The following is a 12153-nucleotide window of genomic DNA, read 5'->3' as shown; positions in this document are numbered from 1 at the left end:
ACCCATTGTAGATCTGATCCAATGTGGTCAAAGGTAAGTCCGAGCACGGAAATAGAGTCACTGCCAGAACACTGAAAACTTGATTGAGAAACAAAGAAATCCAGCTCCGGAGATAAAATGGAAAAAATGTATTATGACATTTTAAAATTGGAAAGCTGCTTACAGATGATCATCAGATTATTGGAAAAGAACAGCCATGACCCACTGAACGCTTTTCGAACACCCTCTATGTTTTTAATCCTCCGTACTGGGGGCAGTTGCTGAAACCCAAGCAAGCGGGAAGTTATCCTTTATACCATGGGTTAGGGGCTAACTTTCAGACTTGAGAATACCACTTTTACACTAGAAAACTATGGATAACATATGGGCTAATGCACACCAGCAATCATCCACACTGACCAACGGTCCTGAAAAAATGACAGCCTGTTGTCTGTAATGCACTCAGCTCCTGTACCCATTCACTATGCGGATGAGCACATGGAGCCGGACAATTTTTGATACGGTCCAGGCCTAACACGATGTGACGTTTTGCCTAGGATGTCCCATAGTATGGCCTACTTTTGCATGTGAGCCGAATCCTTTTTGAGGTTGTTTACCAAATAATATTTTACTGTTGTCTAAACAAGTGTGTATATATAGTAGGGTAAGAATAAGCCTTTATCAATGTCCACTCCTGGTTTTGAAAAAAAATTAAATGCTTAAAAAAATGCACATTTCTCTATGTGAACGAGGGCTTGACGGGTTTCCATTTTGTTAGAATTATATAGTGAAAGTTCAGTTGGTTTGTTACGGTACTTTAATGTCATCTGTAGCCTCGTTTACTTTTTGTGTTCATTGTTTTGTGAGTGATTTGCAGTTACATAACCGTTTTAATGAAGATCGCTAGCTCCCATCTATTTTAGAGCAGTTGCAGATGTATTCCTATCACGCATATTTCCCACAATAGCAGAGCTCGGGTGTCAGATGGGACCGAGAAGCTCTTGGTGTAAGTGCCAGTCATCACGTCTTTCTTCTGTAAATTGTTCCCTTACTGTGCTAGTCGTGCACCTTTTATATGTTGCCGTGCAATAATTAAGTGCACGTTGTAGTCAGATGCATCTGCCAGCAGAAAGAATCAACACTTCTAATCACAGGTAAATTATCGTTTCTTGGCAGGCTGGCACAATTGCCTATTACACGCAATCACTGGTAGTGGCTAAATATTTAATTGCCTTCTTAACAAACAAATACACTTAATTTCAGGGTTTCTATTTTTTGACCATCTCCTGCTGTTGAGAACAAATGGTTTTAATATTGTAGCCTTTTGTCTGTTGTTTCAAGCACAAAAACTGGAAACGAAGTCAATGAATTGATTTTTAGCAAAACGTGTTCATTGTCTGGAACTAAACCATCAAGCTTTGTGTGTAGGTAAATGGCTGGCTTAGCTCCTGGTCAATAATGCGGGTAGTAGTTCACCGGTGTGTGTTGTGTCAGTGTGAAGAGCGATGTATAGTGACCAGAAGCAGGCGGCTGAACACTGCACTTGTGTTGGTGCTGGATACTTTAAATTGGTTGATCTTCAGTAATAATGTCATGAACGTTTTGTCATGGGCAAGGCTTCATAGTCACTCGAACCAGGGTGGCTTATGTAATCTGTTATGGGAGACCACCTTTGGGGTATGTGCACACAACGTTTTTTTCAGGCTTTATGGCTTGAAAAGGTTTTCAATAATCCTAAAAAGAGTGAACACGTACTCAAATGTGAACATACACAGCTCTGGCAAAAATTGAGACCACTGCAAAATGTTCAGTTTGTCTAATTTTTCTCTTTATATGTATATATTTTGAGTAAAATGTAAATTGTTCATTTATTCTATAAACTCCTGACAACATGTCTCTGAATTTCCAAGCAATATATTTTGTATTTTTTTTCTGAAAAGGAGAAATGGTCAAAATTACAATAAAAAACCCAGTGCTTTCAGACCTCAAATAATGCAAAGAAAACAAGTTCATAATCATTTAGAAACAACAATACTAATGTTTAAACTCACGAAGAGCTCAGAAATCATATTTTGTGGAATAACCATGATTTTTAATCACAGCTTTCATGCATCTTGGCATGCTTTCCACCAGTCTTTCACACTGCTTCTGGCGCAAAAATGTAAGCAGTTCGATGGCTTGTGACTATCCACCATCCTCTTAATTACATTCCAGAGGTTTCCAATGGGATTCAGGTCTGGAGATTGGGCTGGCTATGACAGGTGGTCTCTTAATTTTTGCCAGAGCTGTCTTTTTGAATTTCTTTAAAGGGAACCTGTCACCCTCAAAATCGTATATGAGCTGCGGCCACCGGCATCAGGGGCTTATCTACAGCATTCTGTAATGCTGTAGATAAACCCCCGATGTATCCTGAAAGATGAGAAATAAAGGTTATATTATACTCACCCAGGGGCGGTCCCACTGTGGTCCGGGTCCGATGGGCGTCGTGGTCCAGGTCTGGCGCCTCCTATCTTCATACAATGATGTCCTCTTCTTGCCGCGGCTCCGGCTCAGGCGTACTTTGTCTGCCCTGTTGAGAGCAGAGCAATGTGCTGCAGTGCGCAGGTGCTGGGCCTCTCCGACCTTTCCCAGCACCTGCGCACTGCAGTACTTTGCTCTGCCCTCAACAGGGCAAAGTACGACTGAGCCGGATCCTTGGCAAGAAGAGGACGTCATCGTATGAAGATAGGAGGCCCCGGACCGTGATGCCCATCGGACCCGGACCGCAGCGGGACCGCCCTTGGGTGAGTATAATATAACCTTTATTTCTCATCTTTCAGGATACATCCTGATGAAGGGGGCATGAGACCCCTGAAACACGTTGCATAAAACCACTGTGAATCAACTATACTCTCCTGAAATTCATCTTAGCGGTAGCGCAGAATTTTAACTACAAATTTCCCTTTGAAGACATTATTTTCTCTGGTCGGTGAAGACCTGTGGATCTGCAGCAGCCGCTATCTACATGCTCTAATCTCATCCTAACCAGGTGAGCAAATTTGGTGTATATTCTCCTCTGTGTAAAGTGGATAAGACCCTATTGCGCTCTTTGTCTCCCCATTGTTTTACAATAGGATACATCGGGGGCATATTTACAGAATGCTGTAGATAAGCCCCTGATGCCGGTGGCCGCAGCTCATATACGATTTTGGGGGTGACAGGTTCCCTTTAACCGTTTTAGGCTTTGAAAAACGTGAAGCTACTAAAAGAAATGAGCTGTCCATTCTTCAGGTAGATTTCTCAGTATATATACAGTTATAAAGCAAAAAGACGTCAGCAGCCAAGCCAATGCAAAAAGGTCCAGAAAGACAATAAAGACACATCAATGGCGTTTTCCTGCAGGGTCTTCTGCTTCAAAAGCTCAGCGGGTATGCCGGCGTCTAAAAGACATCGTGTGCACAGACATTTATACATCCTAAGCACAAGGCATTAAAGGGAACACATCGGCAAGTCTTTATATATAGGAGTACTGATGTGACCGTGTAGTGGCGTCTCTGCAAATAAAAATATCTTTTTGCAGAGATCTGATATTCCAGTCTGAGGAATGTAGCATAGAACCCATATACCAATTGGGCTAGAAGTGCTTTGGGGGCGGATTAATACACGAGAGAGAAGCAGCCTGAGTGCACTGACCTGCCAACAATGTCCTTCCAGCCCGATTTGCATATTGCTTCTCCTCTAGACTTCTCACGACTGACAAATCCAATCTCTACAATTAAAGGTCCAGTTTTATTAAGGGACAAGCGTCTATACAGCCATACCACTACTTCCATATGGAAAATTGTGCTGGAAAGTTGCCCTTAACTGTTGGTAGGTTTTATTCCAAATAATTTGCTTTAATAATGTTTATGGCCAAACTACAGACTGGATATTTTTTCTCAAACTTCACATGTGGTGTCTGTTGTGCTGCTGATTTATACATCTATCATAAGAAGATGCTACTACTGTCGGCCTTGTTCATTTACATGGGTCTGGTATCCAGTAGGGTAACTTGAAGCTTGTGGGCCTCAATGCAAAACCTCCAACAGTGTCCACAACTATAACTGGTCTTCAGTAGTATTGCTCTTCTCATATAGGCCAAAATTACCTTTTGGGGCCTCGTAGACTCCAAGGCCCAAGTGTGGCCTCAACCGTGCATGTGTGTGGCGAGATTGGTAGAAATTGCTGCCAGCTGAATGTGTATTGGGTGAACACTTATTGGTAGTGTGTGGCCATCTATACGGTCCAGGAACATACTCTATCTAACTGAATCTATGCTTGGAGCTCTGGGCATGGATATATTTTAACAGGTCCTGATGACATAACTTGTTTCATGGAAAGTGACTGTATGTGTTGTTACTTATCTGTTAAAAATAGGTTTGGCCTTCCTAATTTCTTAGGAACCAAAATAGTCACAGTAGTTGGATGCTCACCAGTCACCTATGCATGGCATATTCCTTATGTATGGCATATCACCTATGTATGGCATATTCCTTATGTATGGCATATCACCTATGTATGGCATATCCCTTATGTATGGCATATCACCTATGTATGGCATATCCCTTATGTATGGCATATCACCTATGTATGGCATATCCCTTATGTATGGCATATCACCTATGTATGGCATATCCCTTATGTATGGCATATCACCTATGTATGGCATATCACCTATGTATGGCATATCCCTTATGTATGGCATATCCCTTATGTATGGCATATCACCTATGTATGGCATATCCCTTATGTATGGCATATCACCTATGTATGGCATATTCCTTATGTATGGCATATCACCTATGTATGGCATATCCCTTATGTATGGCATATCACCTATGTATGGCATATCACCTATGTATGGCATATCACCTATGTATGGCATATCTCTTATGTATGGCATATCACCTATGTATGGCATATCACCTATGTATGGCATATCTCTTATGTATGGCATATTACCTATGTATAGTATATCGCCTATGTATGGTATATTCCTTATGTATGGCATATCACCTATGTATGGCATATCACCTATGTATGGCATATCAGCTATGTATGGCATATCTCTTATGTATGGCATATCACCTATGTATAGTATATCGCCTATGTATAGCATATCACCTATGTATGGTATATTCCTTATGTATGGCATATCACCTATGTATAGTATATCGCCTATGTATAGTATATCGCCTATGTATAGCATATCACCTATGTATAGCATATCACCTGTGTATGGCATATCCCTTATGTATGGCATATCACCTATGTATGGCATATCACCTATGTATAGTATATCGCCTATGTATAGCATATTCCTTATGTATGGCATATCACCTATGTATAGTATATCGCCTATGTATAGTATATCGCCTATGTATAGCATATCACCTATGTATGGCATATCCCTTATGTATGGCATATCACCTATGTATGGCATATCACCTATGTATAGCATATTCCTTATGTATGGCATATCACCTATGTATAGTATATCGCCTATGTATAGTATATCGCCTATGTATAGCATATCACCTATGCATGGCATATCCCTTATGTATGGCATATCACCTATGTATGGCATATCACCTATGTATAGCATATCACCTATGTATGGTATATTCCTTATGTATGGCACATCACCAATGTATAGTATATCGCCTATGTATAGCATATCACCTATGTATAGTATATCGCTTATGTATAGCATATCACCTATGTATGGCATATCTCTTATGTATGGCATATCACCTATGTATAGTATATCGCCTATGTATAGCATATCACCTATGTATGGTATATTCCTTATGTATGGCACATCACCAATGTATGGCATATCACCTATGTATGGAATATCTTGTTTATATGATATAAAGTCCAATGGGAAAACACCTTTAAAACATAGAAATATCATAATGGTGCCAATACACTGGTTGAAAATGTTTCTAGATCATTTAAATAGCCTCTTAAATTGTCATCAAGGAAGCCTGCTAAATATCTTTTGATACGCGTCTGTCCCTTTTAGGCTAAGTTCACACGTTGCGTTTTTTGCACCGTTTTTTTTTCTGCAAGCAAAACCTGCTCTCTTGTCAGTAAAGAAGCTGCTTACAAAAAGCAGGTTTTGCTGCGTTTTTATTGTCTCTTGATAAAGTTTAGTGCCCCCCAAAAAATTATGATGCAACTTCCTTAAGGTTTTTGCACCAAAAACGCAGCAGGCATGCTCCTGTTTGCAAAAATGCAGCATTTCAGGAAAATTAAAACAATGTGCATGAGATTTCTGAAATCTCATAGCTTTTGCTGGTACTATAATCGCAGCTTAAAATTGCCTTAAAAAACGCAGCAAAAATGCAATGTGTGAACATAGCCTTATGAGTCATAAAGGCCAGTCAGCACAGTCATAGTCCAAGTCCATCCTCTAATGATCGAAGGCCGTTCCTCCTTTCCTGGCCGTAAATTGCATTTCCAGGGAATACAATTGGACCTATTGGTTTATCTTTAGTAGAATATCTTATGGATGCCCCGATCTAAATGCGACCTGTCCACTTTATTTTCATTAAGGGTACATCTGGTGAGCATAGGAATATTTGCCCTTCTGGCAGTGGCTATAAAGAAGATATGTTCAGGAACCATTATAAGATCGGCACGGTAGTCACAGTAGCTGTCCCAATTATTAGCACAGTATTTGTGAAGGTTTTATATAATCGCTGCAGGGCTGCTGAAGTGTTAACAAAAATGCCTGACTTAAAGTGGAAAATTTTGCGCTAAGTTTAGAAGTAGGTCAGACTGACCTGAGGAAATGTGACTGGTTTCTCAGAGTGTCAGACTTCATCTCCGTACATTTAAGATCTACAGTCCCGTCAGTGTTCCTTAGTGTTATTTAATAAGGATGCAGGATTGGAGACAGTGGTGCGCGGAGATTTGTGTGTGTCCGTATTTAGGAAACTCATGGCCAGCACATGGATGTCATCAGTGTATAATCCGTGTACTGTCCGTCATTGTCATTGTAATGTATACAGAAGTTATTTTATTCTTCGTGGAAGTCACTGATGGTAAAAACTGAAACACTGGCCAAACTGTGATGAAACTCGGATCCAAATCACTGATGAAAGTCGGACTGATTTTTGGCTACCAGAAAAATCATTGGCATCTCAATGGGGTCTTAGTGAATTTTTAATCCATTTCTTGAGTGTGGGGGTGGAGATACCGGTATATGGTTCTTTTATATTTTCTCATCTTGACCTCAGGATACTTTTGCAGTTCTGCAGAGTGCACAGAGGTGATTACTTGTGTAAATATTTACTGCTTGGTGTAAGATAACAAGTAGGTGAGGTTTATGGGTATATACAGCTGCCAAGTGCTAGCAGTTGTTTTATGGTGGTCTTCTAACCTTTCACCTAGGCTTGGCCTTGGATCTTGGCTCACAGTGAAACCTATTACTATCCCATAGCAGGTGCAGGTTGTTCTGTGATGTTTCAGCATCTGGTTCTGCCTATCTCTCTTATTATAGTGACAGTTTCCATATAATCTGATAATGGAGATTGAATACAGCTTTGCCTTTCATGCCAGTTTTATACATGATTTCAGTGGCACGCTATCCCGTTCCGCCTGATCCATGTGTAATCGGATGACACGACTATTGTTGGGCTGGCAGGAAGCTGGACTGTCCTGTGTACATAGATACAGCACAAATAGAACAGCTGAACAAGCTTGATATCTGCGACCTCCTAACACCGCCCAGCTTAAAAACAGACATCCACTATCCTGAGATCTTCACCAGTATTCAGGATTTTTACAGCCGCAGCACTTTGAATGAAAATAGTCTACTTGCTTTATCAGGGTAGTAAGGCTACTTTCACACATCAGGTTTTTGCGCTCAGGCACAATCCGGCGAGTTTTGGAAAAAACGTTTTTGTTTTTTTTTCCGCCAGATTTGTTTTTTTCGCATAGCGTTGTATTAGCGCCGGATTGCGCCGGATTGCGCCTGATGGCCACACGTTTCATCTGTTTTTTGCCGGATCCATCTAAAATTAGTTTTCTGGCGGCCGGAGAAAACGTTCACAGGAATGATTTTTCTGTCCGGCAAAAAAAAACGCCAAGCGACGGTTCCAGCGATAAATGGATGAAACTGACATGTGAAATGATGAATCCAGCCTCCAAATCTGATTTTCCATGCATTCTCCATACAATCATGCAAAATTTCCGTTCTGGGGTCTCTCTCTCTCCCTCTCCCTCTCTCTCCCCCCGGAACAAGTCTAAACTCTATCCCCGGGTTCATTAAAAAAAAAAAAACGGATCCAGCACAAAAACGGATCCGTTGCATCAGTTTTTCACAATTTGCAACGGTTCCGTTTTTTTAAAAAATTTGCCGGATCCTGCCTGACGGCAAAAACCTGATGTGTGAGAGTAGCCTAAGCAAAGTTGGAGATGAAAGTGGATGTAAAACTGCGCTGCCGAGAATCCAATATACAATAAGAGACCAGATGTAGTATGGATGCGGTTTTGTCGACGCATTTCGAGGTAATCATGCCTCTTCATCAGGACAAACCACAATGATCTTTTGTAATCTGGATAAGACCCTACTGCGCTTATTGTCATTCCAGGTTTTATCTGCACACGTGCTTTATCAGGAAGGAACATGCTGGGTCAGATGGGCCATTTTATGCAGGATATTTCTTTTATTGGTGCAGTTATTGATGACACATACAGGTTCGTAGGGTACCCATAATTCTCACATTTCTTAGCTGGTCACTACTTGTACTGGTCTTTTTAGTTTGCGTGGATTACCAGGACCACAGTGAAGACTGACACATAAGGCAATGGTTAGTGTTCAGTACAGTAAGCTCACAGCTGCATTGGAGGCTCCACTCGGATTCTGTCCTACAGGAATATTATATATCTCTATTCACATCTGTATTTTTGTTTTCCATTTATCTGTTTCTATTTGGAAACAGAAAATGTCTGCGTAAGTCTGCGTTCACACTAGTTCGTACTTGTGGACGTTCCGTTTGTCTGCTATATTTTTAGGAGCTGACAGAAGGAATTACTCTCAATAATGGACTTGTTACCTGAATGATGCCAAGGCCCTCATTGATTATTACGGGGCCATGCATACACTTTGTGTCCGTTTATAGGAATGAAGCAAAAGTGCATCATGCAGAACCTTTCTCTTTCATTCTAAAAATTGATGTATAACAGAAACAAGATGGACTCCAAAATAATCTGTCTGCTGACATTTACATAAGCTATGAAAATAACTCATTTTTTGACATTTGCTCTGTTTGTCTTTTCCTAAATGATAAACAGACCTGCAGAATTTCAAAATACAGGTGTACAGGAACATAGCCTTAAACGGGTTTTCCAGCCTTAGACTACTGCTACAAGTTTTCACTTGTGAATCCTCAAATTGCGCTTGCTCTAAGGATTCTCCTGTGCAGAGAGCGGGCAGTCATGTGACTGCAAGTACGCAATTTGTATACTTCCGGCCACATTCCGGCCTCTCTCAATACACTTCCATTGAGCGAGGCCTCGCACATCTAGTGGGAATGTACCCGCTGTTTCTGGCACCGGCGAATCCTCACAGTGTGCACACTGCATGCTGTGGGGATTCACATGACTTAGGGTGCAGTCAGACAGCCGTATGACATGGACATCGATCACATTGCAATGCTCGGACAGGCCGGTGGCTCTCCTGACCCGAGTGTGACAGCTGCATAGACGTGCATGCTGTCTGACTGCTCCCTCAGTCACATAGTGAGTGCAGACTTGTAGCCTAATGCCAGACAACCCCTGTAAAGAAGACCTGCTGTGAGGTCAATTTCCATGACTTCCCTGAATATTCTCCTTTATTTCTTTTTTTAAATCCATAATATGGTTCGAGAGATTCAGATCTTTTTATTCAGTGCAATTTTTTATGGTCTTTAACAATGGGGTGTGGCTCACAGGGTAATGATGCAAAGCAGCCTAAAGACACACCCACAACAAATGTCAGCCATGCCCCTTTGTAAAGACCATAAAAACTTGCACTAAATAAAAAAAGCCTCATATATCTGGATCTATATGGCATAATTTACAACCGAGAAAAGCAGAATACTCAGAAAAGCAGCAGAAAGAAAAGAAGAGCAAAAACTGGCCATGTCTGACATGGTCACTCATCCTCTTTAAAGGGGATATCCGGGACTTTAAAAAAAAAAAAAGCATGTAGTTGCAAACAGAGGCAACAATCTGTCTGTTGTACCTGGGGCCGGTCATTGACAGCTCCTGCCAGAGATTCAGCTTCTCCCTGTCAACAGAGCAGCAGTTTCTCTTCCTGTTGATAGTGTTATGCTGATTGACAGCAGGCTTTCCCCAATTAGGCAGTGGAAGCCGGGTTACAATCAGCATGACACCAGTAGTCTGGTCCTGTCAATCAGATGAGAAACTGCTGCTCTGTTGACAGGGAGTGCTGAATATGTGGAAGGAGCAGGCAAAAACCGACGCCAGGTACAACAGGCAGGTAGATACCTCTGTTAGTAACTACATGCCTTATCTTCTAAAGTCCCGGATATCCTCTTTAAAGTACCAATTGATTTTAATGATTCAAATATTTAAAAAGGAAAAGATCTATGATTTTTTTTTTACATTTAAAGGCAATGAATAAGAAATGTCTTCTGTTTGCAACTATCATGTAACCGTTCTGTCCTCTGCGTGGATTCTGTTTCTCTGTTGCTAGAACAGTACAGAGAAACAGTAGTCAAAGAGTCAGAGATACAAGGTTCAGTCATTCTCTGCTAGAGTGTGTTGTGCGAGGGATCCTGCCCTACATTGTGGTTACTGATGGAGAAACCACAGAGCAGATGGGAACATGGCCGTACAGTCAGTCTATTGGTGGTTGATGACCTAGTTAGTGATCTATTTCATTGTAAATTGCTATTCTCACTTTCTTTATTGGAAAAACGTTTAGGATGATGTAAGACTGTATGCCAGCCATTGAAATGATCTACTAGCACGACCCATTATATGAGTAATATCAGAAATGATGTAATCGCCTGAAACACAAATACTGAGAGAGGCCGTAATGCATCAGTGGCGCTGTGACTATCTAGGTTGTTACTGTGCAATATATCTGCTAGGACGGGATACACAGACTTTTCAGTACATATGAAAAATATGTGAAATGTGATCATTTTCAGGATCCTATTAAAGACTATAAAAATGAGTATATTTGGGTCTATGGTTACGTAGTTGTCAGTGCGCACATGTGGAAGCCATAGGGGATTGTACAGTGTTAATGGACTGTAACTTCAGCCTCATCTCTTCAGGCAAGACATAGCCAAGCAGTGTTATCTACAGAAATATGATGCTCATGACGGATCTAGGAACAGTGTTCTGCTACATATACGGTACATTACAGATAGGTCATCATAAACACCCTAGAAGACACTCATGAAAAAATCAAGCCTGGTATCTTGCTGTATTTACATTAGTCTTTGACATAACCCTAGAAGGAGAATCTGTCAGCAGGATTTCACCCCCCAAACTAGGTAGCACATATTTCTTTTTCAAAGACAAGTCCAGCTAATCGCCTCCTCCTGCTTGACTGACAAACACTGGGATGTGTGACTTCAGGCAAAGTAGTTGACAGTCAAGCAGGAGGAGGTAAAGGATCTGGCAGTGGAGCAGGAGAAGGCAGCGCTGGGCGAGGAATAGAGCTGGAGTGACAGGGGCTTCAGATCTACCATAGTCTTTCAGCCTCCTTTGCATATTAATTCAAACACTGATTTCTCAGTAACGAAGGAAAGGACTAACAATGTAAAAGTATTTCTACATACATATATAAATGGTTTGGGGGTTGAAATCCTGCTGGCAGATTCCCTTTAACTAGTATAGTGAGATTTCTCACTCTCCATATGTGTCAAGCAAGCTGAAGACAACCAAAAGGGTTAAAGGGTTATTCTTAAAAAATGAAAAAAATCCTTATACATTGGATAGGGGTTAGTTTTCTGAAGGCTGGTACCCCAGCCATCCCTGTTCTGAATAAAGTGAAGGGGTGCATGTTCAACCTCTGCTCTATTCATTGTCTTTGGAACTGCCAGAGAAGCTGGAGCTGCATAGCATTCTCAGCTTTCTGTGGCAGTCTCATTGGCAGTGAATGTAGTGAAGGTCTGCTCTGTTCAG

General features: G+C 41.2%; 1 protein-coding gene across 7 annotated transcripts in view; it reads left to right on the top strand.

The window, feature by feature from the left end:
• Positions 1-12153, top strand: part of SCHIP1 (schwannomin interacting protein 1) — an 867777-nt gene that overhangs the window by 825424 nt on the left and 30200 nt on the right. Inside the window, exon 1 of one of the 7 annotated variants that reach the window (XM_077290661.1) lies at positions 7-33. The exons of the other annotated variants lie outside the window; for them this stretch is intronic. Coding sequence (XP_077146776.1) covers positions 22-33 — 12 coding nt within the window. The 5' untranslated portion in view covers positions 7-21. Of the gene's footprint in view, positions 1-6; positions 34-12153 lie in introns of those variants that run through there. 7 annotated transcript variants of the gene reach the window in all.

The sequence above is a fragment of the Ranitomeya variabilis genome, chromosome 2 (assembly GCF_051348905.1).
Source record: "Ranitomeya variabilis isolate aRanVar5 chromosome 2, aRanVar5.hap1, whole genome shotgun sequence".
Lineage (NCBI taxonomy): Eukaryota > Metazoa > Chordata > Amphibia > Anura > Dendrobatidae > Ranitomeya > Ranitomeya variabilis.
The sequence above is the reverse complement of the archived record's forward strand: the minus strand, read 5'-3'. Positions and strand labels throughout refer to the sequence as shown.